At 43.9% G+C, this 19951-nt stretch overlaps 1 protein-coding gene across 1 annotated transcript in view; it reads left to right on the plus strand.

Moving 5' to 3' along the window:
• Window positions 1–15751, plus strand: part of LOC144727935 (uncharacterized) — a 32536-nt gene extending 16785 nt beyond the window's left edge. The window contains exons 13-23 of the mRNA XM_078607065.1: window positions 3392–3589; window positions 5414–5440; window positions 5892–6014; window positions 6376–6402; window positions 6692–6879; window positions 8191–8324; window positions 9410–9536; window positions 10425–10534; window positions 10970–11066; window positions 12713–12896; window positions 14643–15751. Coding sequence (XP_078463191.1) covers window positions 3392–3589; window positions 5414–5440; window positions 5892–6014; window positions 6376–6402; window positions 6692–6879; window positions 8191–8324; window positions 9410–9536; window positions 10425–10534; window positions 10970–11066; window positions 12713–12896; window positions 14643–14806 — 1379 coding nt within the window. The 3' untranslated portion in view covers window positions 14807–15751. The remainder of the gene's footprint in view (window positions 1–3391; window positions 3590–5413; window positions 5441–5891; window positions 6015–6375; window positions 6403–6691; window positions 6880–8190; window positions 8325–9409; window positions 9537–10424; window positions 10535–10969; window positions 11067–12712; window positions 12897–14642) is intronic.
• The last annotated feature ends 4200 nt before the right edge of the window (window positions 15752–19951 follow it).

Genomic DNA, 19951 nt, shown 5'->3' on the forward strand with positions numbered 1-19951 from the left:
AAGCTTGTCTTTGTGGTCAACCTCCCGGAGAAGAGTTCTGAGGTCATGATGAAATTATTCCTTTACATCTTGATCAGCCTGTAAGGTTGGTGCATAAACACTGATGATTATGTTCTCATTCTATGTGACTTTACTGAAAAAAACTGAAGAGTAATTCCTGCAGTAACAAAAGCTCCAAATCAAATTTGACTGATTATGGTGTCAAATTGGTTACCCTGGATGGGTAGCCGTAGAGACATCAGGCCAATTGAAAGGCTCAAGAGCTTTCCAGCGGTGATGTTCTTCATCATGAGGCCAATGCCTGAAAGGCGTCTCTCCTTGTTGGCTTTCCCTGACCAGAACCGGGTGTAGCTCATCACGTGCTCAGTCAGGGATCCCTGCTCTGCGAAGCCAACTTTGCTGTGTGCTGCGATGTCAATGTCAAGTTTCACAAGCTCCCTTGTCACGAGAGCCGAGCATCTTTGTCGTCAGTTGTTTTTATCTGAGTCTATCGTTGTGCCAACGTTCCAGCATTCAAATTTTGAGAAGTTTGGTTTCTTTCTTTCTTTCTGACAACGTACAGAGATGCCCGTTGGCTGCAGTAAGCCAACCGGGTGAGTTGAGGCAAGCTTTGTTTAGGCCACCTTTTCTCGGCCTCTCTCCATCAGGAACAAGCAGTGCTGTCCATTGAAAAGGCTGCTTGGTTGCTCAGGGTGCTGCCGGATGATGTTGTTGCCTCTAGTCAACAGTCAAACGACCAATACAGACGAGCCGCCTACATGCAAGTTCAACGCTGTGGATGCCAGTGCAATATTTGTGTAGTGAGTTCAACTGAGTTGCAGACATAGACTTGGAGGCAACACATTTATTCAACTCCAACACACGGGGTAACTTTCCCCTTAACAGAATAGCAACCTATGTTGGTGACCACCAGGCTAACTATACTAATTACAACGTAACTGCTACTACGGACCGTGACCAACAGCTTGGGTCCAGGTCCACGTGTTGAAAACTCGTTGAATAGAGAAGGTAGGTGAAGGTTTATTCCAGGATGAACAACAACCCTGGTCCCTCTCGGGACCTGGCTTATATTCTCTGCGGCGTGGCTGGCTCTGCCCTTGGCCACGACCACCTTCCAGAATCCTCAGGAAGGATTGGGAACCCAACCACGTGACCACCCCTAGCCCCCACTTGGGGCCCCTTTGTAGACTTAACTGGTTACGTGTCCTCCCGGGTCAACCAGAGTGCCATGGCCTTTAGTAACTTCACCCTTCGGCCGGCACTCAAACACCCTGTCCTGTAGGGTTGGCACTGCACGCCAAGCGTGGTGCCATCCAGCGCCATCAATGAGCGCTCACCGGGCCTCTCTAAGGCTGGTACTACACCCACACCACTGTGGTATCCACGATGTTGTTACACCGCACGCCGTGCCTCTCTAGGGCCGGCACTGCACGTCAGAGGTCGCAAACGGGTTTTGATTCCTTACCCGTACCCATACCCGGCCGCACCAGGCTCGCAAACGGGTACCCGATACCCGTACCCTACCCGTACCTGGCCGGGTACGGGTAGGGTACGGGTATCGGGTACCTGATTGCGACCTCTGGGATGAAGCCATGTTGCAGGCGCGGGTGGGTTGATTCTAGGAACTTGAATTGTGAGAAGAGACAAGACGTTGGGAAATGAGTGACAAATGGTTACTCACCAGTGACTCACGGTCTACCCGTACCCGTACCCGGCCGCACCAGGGTCGCAAACGGGTACCCGTACCCGTATCGGGTAGGGTACGGGTATCGGGTACCCGGTTGCGACCTCTGCTGCACGTTGACATCCCGCGATGTCACTACATCTGTACACCGTCGATTATCTGGCGGCTTCAGGGGAAAGGATGCGCCAGGATTTCTTTTAAACGCCGGATAATCACATTATTTAAAATACCTTATTTTTTCATATGCCTGCATAACATGTTTTAAGGTGTTGTCTTTTTTGTGTTTTACATTTGTTTACTATTGAAATTTGCATGAGTGAACATCCATAATATAGTTTTTTTGGGTTAGGTCGCGTAAATATAAATGTGTCATTAAACCCACCACCACCCAACACAGCCAATTAGTAAGGTTTGTCACATAAACAAAACATGCCAATTCATTACTAGTACAACACACCGGTATGTTGGAGAGAAAATCCACAACATTTACAATCTGATTACGACGTTGCGCCAGTAATTACAACTAGCTTCACAAAGCGACAGCCAGATTTGTGGAAAAATCCTGTTGTTTCATCACTTAGAGGGAAAGATGTGATTACGTCACTTATGAGCCCTTCTTGTGCGAAGGGGGGGGGGAGATTAATTAATTCATAAATGACAATGGTTAGCAATTGCCGGTTGGGTTAGTCATATGGTAATCAACGTACATTATGAATGAACATTATGCATGCACATTGTTCTTGTACCTCCTGTAACTTGCGTGCAATAAAATAGCAGTACCTGTTATTGTCTGTGTACAGGTAATCCACATTTATGTATGGTGACCTGCATGCATATAAGCAATGTATTATTTGATGATTCGCTTCCAAGCAGCACTAAGCCTGTAGCTATCCGAACGGTTAAAATTATTTTTATTTCTCTCAATTTCGATAGATGCTCGCGCATTGTTAACCCATAAAACCTATATTATGGATGATATTGGTCGCGAAAGCCTACGTGTTAAACATAGACCACAATAAATATCCTACTTTCAAAAAGTTACCGTATTTACTTTACCGTATTTAACGACTCCAATATTTCAGACTGAATGGGGTGCTGTACATACTACGCTCTTGTTTCAACAACATGTGTTTGACGATCGTTGATGAAGTCTTCAGACCAGCGAACGCCGAATTATACACAACTTTCGCCGGATCGCACTGTAGTTTATGTTTTTATCTCTGTAGTTATTAGTAATGAAAATGTATATATGTGCAATGTTTTCATTGTTTAAGTTGTATCTATGTAGTGTATAATGACCTGTATATAATTTTGGCAATGAAATTAAGCCTGTTGGAAGCCGGATAATTGTGCACAGGATAATTAATGATCAACTCTACAGTATTTAGAAATTGCACAGTTTCCTCTTTTGTAAACTACAACTAAATTGTTAACCTTGTATTTGTGTTCGTATCTTCTTATTATATTGATAGCATTGCCTGGTGAAGAACCTACCCAAGGTTATAGAAAAGATGTATCTCCAATATTTTCGGGTGTGTGATTGTTGGTTTGAAACAATCTTACTGATCGTGTGATCTATATGCCATGCATCGCAGGACATTGTGCAAGTTAAGGAGAAAACTGTATGCGAAACTTTAACATGGAGGTGGTGAAACAAGGAAGGCGTTTGATGATTCCAAAAATGAATAACAGGATCTTTTCTTGCAGACGTATGCAACTCGTTCACATGTTCGAATGGAGGGATCTGTGCGAATCACTGGCACCCGTACTGGCACTCTGGCTGGGAATCGGGCTGGGAATTGGATTGGCACTGGCATTGGCACCCACAATGGCAATGGCACTACAACAACGGCTATTATTGCTACTGCCCTCCCGGCTGGACTGGACCCTACTGTGACCACTACGGTGAGGTCGTATGGTTTTTACTTGGGAAAAGGGATCCAGTGAGACCAATTTGTTCATGAATGGATGTCAAATGTGGAATCGGTTTGAGTAATTGAACTCTTGGAAAATAATGAGAACAATTATATGAATTTTCAGAATGCAAACTCTGGCAGTGACGCATGTTAATGCCTGCCTGGATATCAATGTACACCACTTAATGTAGAAAATACAGAACAGGAAAACAAACTTTAAATCTTGTTAAACATGTGTTTGTGCATTTCTCTATCACACAGTACTTGGAATGACATTCTTCAGTGTACACCCTGTATCCAGCCATATCTTGATTAGGTCATTCCATACTGGAAAAACCTCGTAACTAATATTATCATTGGCTGGGTTTTTCAGTTTAAGTGATCAGGTTTTTGTCACTCCAATCAGCTGTGATTGATAGCGAAGTTTATTTGAATTTGGCCACTAATTCTGTCACTTTTAGCTTGGAATTTGAGGAATGTATCATATTGTGAGTGGAAATAATAAGTCATAAAGAGAAGAAATAATGTCGAAGACAAAGCAGTCAAACGATGAAGGAGCTGATTGTTGATGATATATTTCACAATTAGACAATAGTGACTCTTACATTATTGATTGACAGGCAAGACCTGAGCTTATTTCCAGGTTAATGTTACAGTGTGGGTACTGGGAGAGCTTATATGATTGGGAACTCAAGCCTTAAGAAGTATTCAGACTGCATATGTGCATAATGCATTGAGAATCTTAGTTCTTTCCTCTGTTTGCGAGAAGGACTAATAATTACATGGCCCCTCTATTTTGATCAAGAGTTGAATATACTTTTAAAGGCGCCAGATATTGACCTTGTTTGTTGTGTCTTGGATTATAGGTCCAGATTATTTGTGCCTCAGTATCACACATCTGTTCATTTGAATATGTAGATATTATAAACGGTTTGCTACTCTTAATCAGGCTCAAGTAGACTCCAGCTGCAGTTGTGGACTCCAGCTGCAGTATTGACTTCTCTCTCTGGGCTTGCTCCGTGCAGTTCAAGCTTGCCAGTTTGGCTGCCTTAACTATTACCTGGAGCTGACATTAACCAATGACACACTGCCTAAGTATCCGGGCATGCCAAACCCTCAGATTGATTCATCCACTCACTGGGTTATATTTATGAAATAATAGATGCAGTTAACTATGAGGATCTACAACCTCAGTCACACTCTGCTCGGTCAAATCAGTTTGTCCTGGCCTTATGTAGTGTGCCTGGTGAGCCTTAAACAATAAAGCTTCCACAGGTTTAAATAATATGACGTAAAAAGTAAAAACCTTCCTTCATATTACTTACAAGTTCGCCTTTGTGTTGTGGGAGGACAACAGCACCTGGCCAAAGCTCAGTCCTTTTCAAAATGTATTGGTATAGACAGGCAGCCTCCTGATTGTATTACCGTATAGCAGGGTTTCTCAAACTGCAGTCCTCGCGACCCACCACACTACGTCTTTCTGAGTTCACTAATTTACTCCCCATTCAAATACAAATGAACTCGTTCTACGCTGCACGCGTTCAATTATTTTTAAACAAGTTCCACGTGATGCACTAAGCAACTAACGCCATTTGCGGCACGTGTAAATACGTGCACACCCACACTGAGGGGAGTGGAGTTTGGGAAATCTTGCCGGATAATCATTACTGTAGATTGATTGTCTCGCATGCATGATGACGTCTGCGTGATCCAACAACCACATCTGTAAAGTGCTGGCTAATAGGCCACCTGGTTATCTTCCCGTTGCCTTTCCATTACTGATCACGTGTGTGATATTTTTTTTTATTCCCAGAATATGCATTGTCGACACCGAGCCCAGGTGAGATGTATGTGTTTTGTGCATGAGCACGTGTTAGCTTATGAGTTACCATTTAAAACGAGTACTGCTCGGTGAAGGCCTCCTCACATTCTCTCTGCCCTGGGAGTTACTTCACCACAATGGAAAGCCACACTCTTGTTCAGGAAAGTACTGCTACATTTGGTTTTTATTTTAAGATGTTTTCAACCAATTGTTTTTTTGTGCTCATACAATTGGGAGAAAATAGGAGCACCCATAGAAAATCCACGCGTGCGAGGGTCAACAGCCGCCACACTGCGTTGCCTTCTAGCGAGCCAGGGGGTAGAGCACCTCGACGCCCAGGGGAAGGGAGTTTCACAACATCCACCAATCTTGCCTCTACAATAGTGAATTGCAGGCGTGTGTAGACATTCACCACCCAATATTAGCATACGGACGGTTTAAATTCGTTTTAAAAACATACTTTCTACAGATCAGTGCCAACCGAACCCGTGCCTCAACGGTGGGACCTGCGTGGATTACGGGTCTTGGCATCCTGAAAACTTCCATTGCTACTGCTACGCAGGTTATTGGGGCGACATCTGCCAATACGATGGTAAGCAGACTTTACCTGCGGGCTTGCAAGAATGCATTCAGTATACGTGTTATGAGTTATTAACATCCTTGGGTTTCTTGCTCTCTCTCAACCTTAAGAAACTGGAGGTCAATGTTGTGAAAACTATTAATGATTAAAATGGTTTATGACGACGGTTTTGAGATTGTATATATAATAAACAACACGCGGCAAATTGATCATCTTTTCTTAGGATGTCAGTCTATAATATGAACTTTGAAGTATACATGAGCTTTAACGAAACTCTGCAGAAAGTGGCAGAAGGCTTTTAAAATCAAATGTACAGTATCTTCCCGTTGCCTTTCAATCACTAACATGTCTGATATTTTTGTTTGATTCCCAGATTATTCACGGTCGACACCAAGCCCAGGTAATTAATATTTGTTATTGCTACGTGATGAATAAGAGGCATTGCTTGTGCACCACTGTCAATGCAACGTAAGCAAGTGATATATTTATATTGTGCGTTCCCACATTTTGGCATTTGAGTTGCCATTTTTATACGAGCACAAAGGTAGTTACTGCCCTTTATCAATCAACTGCTGCATGAAAGGCTCCCTACATCGAGTCTCTGGGGTGGTAATGGTGTTGAGGGTGAGATATTTTATTTGTGCCTCGATAAAGCCGCGTGCTCTTATTAATCTGTACAAATGTGTTAGATGGAGCATCACTGCAAGTGAACTGCACTTCGGAATACATAGAGTTTAAGATCTCGCAGAGTAAAGTGAACTCGCTCGGCCTCTCAAATTACGATGTCCACCTGGAGGACCCCTCGTGCCGGGGATACTTCACCGGACAGTACGTGGTCCTGCAAACCCACCTCCAGGCCTGTGGCACCACGAGCCAGGTACAGTATTCATTGCCCGGACCCAGATCCCTACTCGTACACACAGGTAGCTTGGCAACCAATTCGAACATTACCATGGCAACCCATTCACACTCGTACCTGGGAGCCAAGACTAAGGACATGGGACTTTATCGTCCACCACCCATTGGGGCTGTAGAGCCAATATCTCACTCACAAAAGACATGATGTCATGGACCTTCACCCCTCTTGTGTGGGACATTAAGTTCAAATTTTATTGTGGGTTTAATAGGAGGCGGTGGTAGCTGCAGCTGTACATACCTCGTCATATGATTAGGTGAAAATGAAATTGATAAATAAATATTTGGGTTTACCTGTTGGTATTGTAAAAAGCACAAGTGGTCTGTAATCATGGTCAACGTTAATCAAAATTGAGTCCGAAGTGGCTGAGTAGCTTGGGAGGATCATAATGACCATTATGAAGCACGTACATCATTTGTCACTTCGTGACTATCGGAACTGGATGCATTATGGATTATTGCAGAAGGAAAGTCCTTTCAGGATGGAGGTTAACTCCATTTCACCGAACATAACAAAAACAATGCGCTCCATGTATAAATTTGCTGGCATTGAAATATCAACGTGGAAATATGGAAAATAGATTGGCATGCCTTTCAATTTAAAATGGATCCTGATTGTCCGCAATTTCACTGATCGAGATTTTTTAGTTTTTAATCAAAGTCAAACCCAATTGTAAAATATTTGTAACACCTATTATTGAAGAAGATGAACACTAAAGCTAGTTGTATCACTGTCTTGAGTGAAATGTATTTATCTGTGTGGTTTATAATGTTAATGAATATTTGCATGCGTTTCTAGGATTTTCTGTTAGACCTGTGCATGGTTACAATGTTAAAATACTTTTTAGTGGCAGTTGTAATTTTCTGTTTAAATAATGCCCACGATGATGTTGGGTAAGAGACTTATTGAAGAGACTGATATAGGTTTATAGTATTATATTTCATTTCCTGACAAGATCATCACGATAAAGATGTCAAATTTTTCCATTAAAGGGAGCTCTGGAGGAAATATTTCCACCCCATGACACATTTTGCTGAAATAAGTTACCAACAGTGGTCATCTGTTGGAAGCCCTTGCCCAGTGAAACACCATCCTCATTCTCATGGTAAGAACAAATATGTATTTAAAATGACCACTGTTGACCAAACCACACAGACTCAAGTCTACCCCCGCCCGAAAATAGTGAACTCGCAACCCTCCGTTTGTGGTGCAAGTTCTGTAACCACAACAGTGGGTGCACCGCATTGCTTCCGTCTCGCTTTTCCACAACAGACAATCGGCGACACCGTTGTGTACACGAACACGGCATACGGCTTCATACCAGGGACGAAGGTCAAGAAGCTGCGCATCCCCTTGCACTGCTACGTCGGCAACCAGGGAAAGGTCGTGGCCAGCTTTGCTCCAAGGTGACAGCAGTAACGCTGGGACACGACGAGGAGGAGGAAGGTTATCTCCCCCCACTTGGCATGCTTGGTAGATGAACAAAAAAGCCTCTTGTCCATCAAATAAAAAGTCTGTGGAAAGAAAAGATGCAGACGTAGTGTACAGCAATGGGTTTTTTTTGCAGCACCAAAACGTCACCCATATGCAGGGATACTGTCATGAAAACAGCAATAGTTCCCATCGAATGCTCTGACTCAAACTCTGCCCCTCAGCCTAACTCAATCAGAACAAACACCCCTATTGTCCAAGTGTGTTCCCCAAATTCAAATTGACAATGGGTGGCGCTCATCTCAGTTGGTGGCCCTAACATAATGATTGGACATTCCACGTTCCTGTGGCAGAGACTGTTTGTTGAAGCCCACAGGGATCGATACATTCAATTTGGAACTAATTCATTGTTTCCATCTTGCCAGGATCTCCCTGGAAATGAGATGCGAATCTTAAGGTGGTTATTCTGGTGAAATAAAGTGTAATTAGTATTTAGACAGCTTGGCAAATAAAAACTATCGTTCTTATAACAGGATAATAACAACATCCAAGCACTATCCAGGCTCAACCCTGCTTATTCATTTGTATTTGTCTTAGCCCAATCTTAACTCCTAACCATTAGAACAAGCTTTTCCAAAATTCAAAACTAAACCTAAATGTTATCATAAACCACACCGTAACACTTCCAGCTGTGACTTGGCTCTCAAATTAAGGAGCAGCACTGTACAAGGTATCCATTAGAATGACTTGCTGATGGCGTGTTATCTTTCTGTATCTACAAATCAGGGTATGAAGGGCATCAACATTCTTAATATTTATTCTTTAAGCTCGAGATACATGTCTTAGTACAAATATGTTATTTTGATTTATCCGTGTAAGTTGCAATGCACGTCGCGTTAAGCCTCCAGCCACTAGAGACCGCTACGTTCACCGCAACATTAAAAATAATATTTTCTTGAATAAAATCGCCACCCTGACTTGGGAGGGCGAATCATTAGATCCGTTTACATTTCTTTTTTTTGTAAGAGAGCCTCTGAACATCCCTGTGTTCTCATGGCAGGGTTCACGACCAGTACAGCACGGCCCATTTTGAACTGAGTATGAAGCTCTACACGAACTGGCATTTTGACCATCCCATCTCTTCGTACCCATTCTCAGTGGAGCTCGGAGATACAATCTATGTGGAGGTGAGGACGGATTGCACCATCGAGGGGGTTGACTGTGCTCTCAAAAAAACACAAATCGCATGGTAGGTGGCGTTTTGGAAATCTGCAATCCTCATCTCTGAAGTTGGACGTAAGCGGGGCAACTTTGTCGCACTATCTCTTAGGCCTCAGTGTGCCATTGCCCGAAGCATTAACTATTCATTATACATTGTTTCCTTTTAAAGCAGTGTTATTGATTAATGTGACTTTATTTGTGAGTTGAGCTTATGCACCACTGTCAATGCAGCATCATAAAATACAATGTGTTTAATTTTGTTGCACAATGTATGCTCGAGTCTCCAGATATTGTGCAAGTGCTTACATTTAACATTTTAACTTTGAATAAACTCTCATTGCTTTTGGTCTGCAATAAACAATAATAAACAATTATATCCGGCTATCAGCTATTGTTTTAACCATTATTACAGTACCATCGAATAAGCAATTTGTTGAACTGGGTTTTAAAGTCGAATAGGCAATATGGGTAAATAAAGTCTACCCTCCTTCCCTCCCCCATCCCACCAACTTTATATATGTGATGGATGTATGGAGAATCGTTTGTTTCATATAGTTTGCTCTGTGGAAAATATTACAGTCTATTGTCAATTTGCCACTAGATGAAGGCCTTCCCATGCGTCAGCCATGCAGGTTTGGCCATACTTCGCCATAACTGATCAGTGTGAGTTGGTGAAAGGGAGGCCAAGTGCTGATGTTAGAATCAGAATCTTTATTTTATTTAGACTGGAGGAATCCGATTTAGCTATGAAGCTCTTTTTAACAGATATCCAGTATGATGTTGTTAGTAATACGTTGACACAAACTGGTTCTGGACAAATGATTGGAGCTTCGATCTGTCTGTTGTTTCACCAGGTGCTGCTCAACTCCTACGAACATGACCAAGAGCTGATGCTGGTCACGTGCAAGGCCTCCCCCTACCCAGGGGCCTCGGAGAGTGACTCCTACATCTTGCTCAGAGAAGGGTACACAACATGGCTTATTGTCTTATAGGCGTGTCACAAGACATCTATTGTCTTATAGGAGTGTCACAAGACATCTATTCAACTGAAACTGTCTTATAGGCGTGTCACAAGACATCTATTCAACTGTCTTATAGGCGTGTCACAAGACATATATTCAACTAAAGTTGTCTTATAGGAGTGTCACAAGACATCGATTAAACTGAAATTGTCTTATAGGCGTGTAGCAAGACCTCCTCATCTGAAATTGTCTTAATCCCATGATACATGCATCGAATAACGTGTGTGAGCATTCATTTTCTTCGTAGAGTGTGTATACGTGTATGTGTATATAAAACTGACGTCAATGATTTGCACACTATTCTCGTAAAGAGATTAATAAATGCTGTTGTCAATTGGAGAGTCCAGGATTGCGTGCATTCCCTCTGTTGGCTGTAGGTGCCCTGAGGACCATTCTTACGACATCTACCCGAGCAGCGATGACACGAAGAAGCACTTCAGCTTCCAGAGCTTGGAGATGAGCAACGGTGCACAGGTGCTCTATTTCTTTCAACGATTGCATTGAACGCAGCTGCGGCCACTAAAACTATAAACTATTTTTTATATTACCAGGTAAGGCCCACTGAGTTATGTAGCTCTTTTTCAGAAGCGATTTAGCCACAAATGATAGCAAAACAAAGTGGCTTGTCATGTGGAAATTATTAGCAGCCAAATACTTTAAACATATGTTAATTCTAAGTGTGGAAGGAAAAACTGGAGGACCCGCAAACTCGAACTATACAGCAGGTGTCTGGGTAGGGATCGAACCCACGACCTCCTGTATACCAGGCGAGGTAGTTGACATCTCACCACCGCGGCGCCTGTGGACTAGGAGAGTCCTGTGGACTCTCCTGTGGACTAGGAGAGTCCACAGGAGACACGCGAAGCACATTTACGTTTCAACGTGTTTCGTGTGGTAGTTTTCGTAGGGCCCATTTGTCAACCCGCTGCTGGATGAGGGACTCACCATGCCATACAGGTCGTGGAAGTTATTGGAACATACTTCACCACACTGGTCAGTTCTGGAATTGGAAGTCGTGGAAGCGTAGCTCTGGGAACATAATGCAGTACATGTTTCCCTCGCTTTATGCGATAGTTGATGTGTTACAAATCAAGTGAAAGTGCAAAGCATAAACTACCGTCACCCTGACTACAATGCAGTGCACGAGGAGACAGCTTTCTGCTGAGTAGCACATACAGTCCACACAATATTGTCTCCTGTCTTATCGCATAAACACATGTGGGTGAATTAAAACCGCATATAGCGTGTTTGGGTATAAATAAGTTCGCCACAAGTACACGAAATTTCACACACTGAAGTCGGGGAAACTTGCACAAGAATACATTTGGCTGCACTGCCCTCTGGTGCTCACAGACACTGCCCCGCAGCAGCCTGCTGAGTGCAGGGGGTCGCCCATCCAGCCACTGGCCAGGCTCAATTCTGATTTGCTTCCGAGATCTGACAACATCAGGCTCGTTCCGGGTGATTTGGTCCTCTTGTTGGAGTGCATATCACGAAGAGGTCATGGGACAGACCCAGGTGGCATGGGTTCACTGAATGAGATGACTCGCAGAAGCTCCACCTCGTACAGTTTATCCGCCCATCACTGCACTAGTTGTTGTGAGCAATGCACCTCTGCCCTCCACTGTTGTTGGATCACGATTGCTTGCAGCAGAAAGACAAAGATCCCCGATATATTTTTCGATTTAAAGCTTTCGTGACTGCAGGGATTCATCTTCTTGGTTCTTTCGGTAAAGTCACGTAGAGGGGAAATAATAAAATAATTAAAATAAAACCTAATAAAATGAAATTCTCACGACGTTTCGGCCACAACGCAAGCAGCCGTCCTCAGGTGAAGAAACAGAGCTGTGGGAAAGACCACGTCTTAATGAACACTGCTAAGCTTGGCAGCGTATTTTAAGCTGGGTGAGAGGAGGAGAGAGCCTTGACAAAGGAGTTTACATAGAGGCCGAGTCGACCTAGAGGAGGCCTTAGGAGTGATTCAGATAAGCGTCACTGGTGGTGATCGTGAGCGGGAATCGAACTCGGGTGGCCGGGTTCGTAACGTAGCACGCTGACCGCTGCCTATATGCACACACACATACACACACACCAAGTAATGCTTAGCCTGGATCATGCAGGTCTATCTGGAGTGCACTGTTCACGTGTGCAATGCCTTGGACTGGCACTCGCGCTGCCGACAAGGCTGCATTGAGCGCGGCAACCGGACGGCACGCGACGTTGGAGAGGAGCCGCACGCGGCAGCGGAGAAACCCATCGACCTGTCCCAGGGCCCCGTGCTCGTGCTGCGCAAACAACGGGACGGTGAGTGTCGCTTCTCCCCGGCCTCGTCCTCCAAATGTGTTCGCACAGATTTCGGCAGTCTGTGTGTTGTTCTCGGCTTGGACCTTTCCCCCACTGGGGAATGAGGCTTCCCTCAATTGCTTCCATGCCTTGCTATTTCCTCTTGTTCAGTAATGTCCTCCGAATTATTTGATTGCATCTCACTCTCTCTTTGGCTGCTGCCCTCTGCTTATTTTGCTCTTTCTCTCTCTCTTGGTATCCACCCCGTCGTTAAAGTTGCCCATCTCACGTCCGGTGTTACCATTGCATGGCCTGCTCATTCCATTTAATTCATTTTGCTTTAATAACAGCATCCTAATCCATGTTCTTTTCCTTATTTCTTCATGACTACTCTTTGGGTTTTTCGGTGAAGTCACATAGAAAGATAGAAACAAAATCACGACGTTTCGATCACAACACAAGCAATCGTCTTCAGGTGAAAAAAAATACAGCAGGTGAACTGCTGAGGCAGGATAAATATAGCGGGAGAGCTACTGCAATAAGAGATGGATGCAACCCCCAAGGGTAAGTGGGCGGGGCTAGAGATGGAATTTGCATGTAAATGTAAGATCGGCGAGCCTGATATACATCACGACTGTTCCATAGATAAAAAAAACTGTTTTCACTTGTCTGTGGTCCATCAACAAAAACTGATGAAATATAAGTGGACACAGCCTCACATACATGATGATCAAATGGATATCATTAGCGTGTCACTTCTGCTTTACTGCTGCTTCTGTTGCTACGATCGCTGTTCCTCCTCCTCCTGCCGCTCTTACTGCTGCTGATGCAACATCTGAGGCTGTTCCTGCCACCGCTGCTTCTGTTACTGGTAATGTTTCTGCCGATGCGTTTTGTTGTTGCTGCTATTGCTGCCTGTTTTGTTGCCAATATCGCCGAGTCTAGTACATTTTATTTGTAATTCATCTGTGGCGCCTGTCTGTTTATAGATCCGCCATCCAAGGCGCCATTGCATCAACATCAAAAAAGAATACAGCAAAAATTCTGAAAAAAAAGGTTAAAATTCTGGACTTAACCGTGTATATCAATCTTGATTTGAAGCTTTCGTGACTACAGGAATCCATACTCTTTGGGTCTTTTGGTAAAGTCACATAGGTAGAAAAAATTATAGATCATGATGTTTTGATCGCAACACAAGCAATCATCATCAGGTGGGACAACCACAGCAATAAAAAAACTGCTGAAGTAGGCGAGAGATCTGCCGTGGCATGAGGTTATATAGGCCTCGGCAGTGGGGGGGAGAGAGAAGGGTGTGGGGGGGGGAAGGAGGCGGGGCAGAAAGTGCACCCCGCAGTAGCAACCGGGTCACTGGAGTAAAGTGGGCCACCGCAGCAGCACTGGAGGGGTCGGCTGCAGGGGGGGGGGGGGGGGGGAGAGAAGGGGGGGGGGGGCAGAAAGTGGACCGTGTATATCACCTTCATTATTATTTCTGCTGAAGCCCCCAGTCAACCAACCCTAGGTGGGAGGTCACTCATTCTGCTCTGCTACGCCCATGCTCTGAAACTCACTTTACCCCAGCTGTCAGTGCTATCGATTCTCTGCCCCTGTTCAGGTCCAGACACAAACACAATTTTGTCCTCGGCCCACGACTGCATTCTATACTTGATGCATAAGTACACCGTTTGTCTACAGCGTCTGCAGATGTGATTGCATTGTTGTGTATTTCATAAATCCACTTTGCATTGCGTTTTGGACAACCCGCCACAGCCTCTCTGGAGCAAGGCAGCTCTGGAATGCCCGGCTGGACGGGCATGGTGTATGCCTTGGCTGCCACCCTGGCCATCAGTGCCGTCTGCGTGGCCACGGTGAAAATCTACCGGCTTCGCACCACCAGGATTCGGTATCTCCCACTCTCCACCGCTGATGAATGAATGACTGAACAGGCCGTGCGCTCTTTTTGCTTAAATTATGAGCTGCACCACGTACTTTTCTAACCATAAATCACGTAAGTCTCACTTTAATTTGCCATTTATTTTAACTTTGATTCAAATAGAGTAGAGCTGGTTAGTTGCAACCATTTATTGAGCTCGCAGTGTATTCAGGTATCATTGAGATATATGTTAACTGCCAGAGGTGTGAAGATACCTATATTAATTAAACAACATTGCTTCTTAAGGCTTACATCTAGTTGCGTGTGTAAAGAATGGTTGCTTTTCGATTCATGGGAAATATATCAGAGAACACTTTCCAACACGTATAAGGATACTTTATGTAAAGCATAAAAATACATATTTCTAGTCATCAAAGCTGGAATATTAGCCAAATGAATAAAAAATGTGGCGGTTTTATATGCAGTGATCGGTGACCAGGCTGAGATAATAAATTCGCTTTAATTGAGAATTCGGCTTAATCACAAAAGAATTAAGTGGGGGTTTTAAGCGAGATGTCCAGCAGTGTTGGGCGGGACTTCTGAGACAACCAGTCCCCTCTATTTTGCAAAGATCTTATGTACAAAAAATACACCTTTTGAGTGTCGTCAACTGACTGTGAACCAGATGTTGAACCAGGTGGAAGCATGGAAACGGTGGCGGTATTTGAAGGCATCGACAGCATTGGCCATGATGATCATTTTACATTTCAATACAAGTTCCTGGATGCAACCGCTGCACTCTCTCCAGTGCCATTTTATCGCTACTACACTTATCAGTAATTACTCTTTTAACTTATCAGTAATTCTGAACACTTATGCGGAACATGTCCTGTTGAAATAGAGTTCGTTTTTATTATGCGGCGTTATTTTTTTAGCAAGAAAAGGGATGTCCAACAGATTTTCGCCTGCTTCCTATTATCCTGCACAAATAAACCGTTCAACATTCGTATTTCTCCGTCACTTCGTTTCTACCGGCGTTTGACAAAAACACGGATCTGCGTCTGGGTGCGTGTGTCGGCTGGAAGTGAAACCGCCCAATGCACCTGCCAGCGAGCTTCTGGTATAGACCTGTGATGAGTGCTTCTGAGAAGGACACCATTGGGCACTGCACTGCCTTTTTCAGGACTGTCGGCAAAAAATGTTGCATTCTATAGGTACGTATGTTGAACTTAGTTCGCACCCTATGTAGTCAACCGTGCTAATCGGAGGTGCAGGGGGAAGGACAACGAATTAAACACCAAAAACTGTTCTAAAGAAATTAGTTTTACAATCGAGATTTCAAAGTGCGTAGCTTCAGTGGCTTCCTAATGCAGCGAGTGCCCAAGCGAGCGTTTGGTGGCATTCACCCTCCCTTGACGGCCGCTGAGCCCTGGTGGTGAGAAGTTCACACTACTATTGTGGCACATTAGGAATGGACCACTCTTTTAATTATTTCCTCGTGCAGCAGCAATGGAGTAAAGTGTGGTTTTGTGAAGGTCCTTATGTGCTGTACAGTACATAAATGAACGTCTACACCAGCATGCGATACTGAGTCAGGCCTGTAGGTGGCTGGCAGGGTTATTGAGTAACCTGACCTGGACACTAGTTACATGGTTAATGGCGACTCGGTTGAGGATTGCTGTGTGTAACACGTGCTGTTGCATTTTACAGATTATAGCAATTCATGTGTTTGCCCTCGATTTGGAGCACTTGCCGACGTCCTTCATTTCGAGTGTGCAACACTATGGTGGGCGCCGGTCTCTAAAGGAGAACCACTGTCCCGACTCAATGCATCGAAACACGGGGGACACTTGGGATACCATCGCTTCTTCTTGCATCGCGGTGGAATGAGTTGCTAACTTGTGGGGATGGATAGAGCTTACGTGTTGGGAGGCTGGATGGCGGACTGGCCCTGAACCCCTCTGCTCAGGAAAGTTGCTGGACCTTACCCTGTGACTTTTTGCTGATGCTCAGGATTTTTGTGGCTATTGTCCCTCATTATGGTTGTTTCATGGATATTATGCAAAACTTTTAAACTCCCCTGTATGCCCTCATATATTTAACATTTTTGCTCTGGTGATTTTTTTCGTGTTTTGTAAACATTTACAAACATTGCCATGATTTGTACCGTGTCCAAAAAGTACAATAACATGTTATAGTGCCTGGCCAACGCAGTACATTTCGAGGGTGTATGAGTGTATTCCTGTCTTTGTTACGGCAGAGCGGAATGCCAAGTACCACTCGCTTATTGTGTGTAACACGGCGGGTGTGAGGAAGTCGCAAAGAGCGGCGGTTGCAAATCGCCAACGTAATCTACTCTGAGATGTAAATTATTATGAGGACTTTGCCGAGGTTGTAGATAAATGATTGTGACTGATAATGCATTATGATGCTAATTTATTTTATGTCTTGGAAGGGAAGTGATCGGAAACTGAAATATTGGTCCATCAGAGTTGTGTTATTTTTGTCGCTATAAACTCTAAAAAGAACCATATTTTTGTTACAAATGTCCCTGATCTATAATTGCACGCCACATATTTTTTTACCTGCACTTTATTTATATATGTTTTCAAACGGTCAGATTTCGAAACACAATGTTCTTTGACGTTGGCCAACCTTACCGGCATGCGTCCGGCATTATGATGGCTCAGCTGAAACCAATGCGAAGGAAACAACCACACGTTGCTCCAGGATGTTAACCTGAAAGAGTACACTTATTTTATTAATCTATCGCGTCAGCGTCTCAACTTTGAAGTCTTGAGTGCCGCACCTAAATATATATAGACATTTAAGTTTGCACGCGAGTTACATTTATAATTATTGTTATGTGGGTATTTATCGATGTTTCTGTGGGTGCTGTTATGCAAGTCCCCTCGAAGGAAAGCCCCCTGGGGTTTAAATTTGACCTTCAGCTCAGCTCACCTCAAATGCAGTTGGGTGCTCAGGTATCTATTGTTGTAGACGAGCCTCCTCAAAGTACCCTGGGGTAAGCAAAATGACACATGATGAATGAAGGTGTCATTTAAATAATGAATATGTAGTTAGAAGTAATACATATTTTTTAAAGAAACATGACGCATTTTTATGCTATGAGGTAGCAAAGTAGAAATAATTTATCAGGCCACAAATGTTGGTGGTGTAAAACGTCGATTTTGGTCCATATGCTTCTGGGAAATATACAAATTTAAGTTCACTCAGCTGATTTTTTAAATGCTGTACCCTTCCGATTGTTTATTTTCTCCCCAAGTGTATTCCCCAACCCATCTCTGCTGGGTACGCTATCGGTACCCTGTTCATGTTATGAGACAATGAATCGAACTGTAAAATAACTTGGAGCATTGCGAACAGAGAGCTGAGAAGGGTTGCCCTAAAGATTTTGACTGAATTTGTAAAAACTCTGCAAGTGCCCTTTACAAAAGGTATCTATTTGGTGTTTGAACATCTTGGCACGTGTTTTATTGCCAGAAAGGGTAAAAGTATTCTTATTTTTTCATGCCCTTTGTATCCTTACACATTGGAGGGCGCACTTGGGATTGGCGTTCATTCCTGTGTAGTGGTTCAACACGGAGGCAGTAATTCTTGAAGGCACTTTTATTATACTTAGTATCTCAATCGCATACCCTACAGTCGCCTAGGCTACACACATCCTAGCCTATACACAACACTAGCCGTTTTACATCGATGGCGCTGACCAATACAGCCAACAACTGTATAACAGCACAATATCAAGCGATGACGACTGCGGCGGCTAAGAGAAGAATGGTGACAACGACGACGATGGACTTGACCATCACGACAGGGATCCCACTTACAATCAACAGCCCTGAGGTCCCCCACAGGGGCCCTTCTTATACTGTCAGCATGGACTGGCTCCGCCCCCGGCCACGCCCCCTTACTAGAACCTACCAGCGGGTTCTTGGTGTGCCCCTTCTGTGACCTTTTCCCTAGACCCCCCCCCTCTGGTGTGTAACCTGGCCTGCTGACGTCAGGGCTGCCGTAAGCCGCAGATCCCCTTCCCTGCCAGCAGCCAGCGCTATGCTGATACACTACTATTCTATGCCACTACACCTCCATAATGACGGGCAACCGTTATTTTTATTAAATTTGTCGCAGCTGGAATTTAGCCAAATGTATTATTGTGCAGTTATTTGTTATTAGTCTGAGACCATCCATGAACTGGCTGCACTCGAGAATCCCAGTTTAAGCACATGTAGCTGGAACCTAGATTCAAACCCAGGATTGCAGTCAAGCTGACTTTCCACTCTTGACAACAGCACTCCAAGTCACTCAATGACCTCATGATCAATTACTGAATTGGTTAAATGTTACCTTTTAGTGCTGGACGCAGCAGCTTATTTCGAGCTGGGGTTGGTGGATCGCACAGTGTATGTCGTGGTTTTAAAATACCCACCTACAAAGGCCACGGGATGTCTAAAGGAGGTATTGCAGATCTTTACATGCTTTACATCGTTAAATTTCCCCTGAATATGTTTTCGCTTTAATTGAAGTTGTATCTAGCCCTATGCATAACCTTATAAACTCAACTCCAAAAGGCTAATGCAATCCGTAATACAAACTTAAATTTAGACACACAAGGGTGACATTTTCCTAATCACTGTCCATTGTCCACCAATGGATGAAAGCCCTTCCACTCCACCGCTATCCCTACTAACCATATAAATAGCCCTAACCATAAAATGAAGCCGACCCCAACGCCATATCCATAATATGAACCAAGAATCCTACCCCCAAACATCTAATTCATCACCCGAACAGTAAATCATAATACTAATAGTGCAAACCCATGCACCGTTGAAGCTGGAAGAGGCTCTCATAAAAACATTCTCACAAATAAACATCATAGGTCAAAACGCGCCTGCAGAAAGCGTCCGTCAAAATGTAGTTATGACATTTGTTTGGCACACTTCATTGCAAAACACGCGGCGTCAGAATTTTACAGGCCTAATTTGAAACAACTGTCAAGCCACACAATTGAATGTCTGTGTAAAATGTCAGACAAAAATTACCACAATGCCACTCTTCTGAAGACGGAATGCATTCGTAGGAGCATCACTGTGATCGAAGTCGCACAATGTAGCTGGCTAGCTCTTTGGTAATGCAGCTTTGGCAGAGGTGTGCAAGCACACTTAATAAAAACAACACATCC

The sequence above is a fragment of the Lampetra planeri genome, chromosome 27, assembly GCF_965212315.1.
Source record: "Lampetra planeri chromosome 27, kcLamPlan1.2.h2, whole genome shotgun sequence".
Taxonomy (NCBI): domain Eukaryota; kingdom Metazoa; phylum Chordata; class Hyperoartia; order Petromyzontiformes; family Petromyzontidae; genus Lampetra; species Lampetra planeri.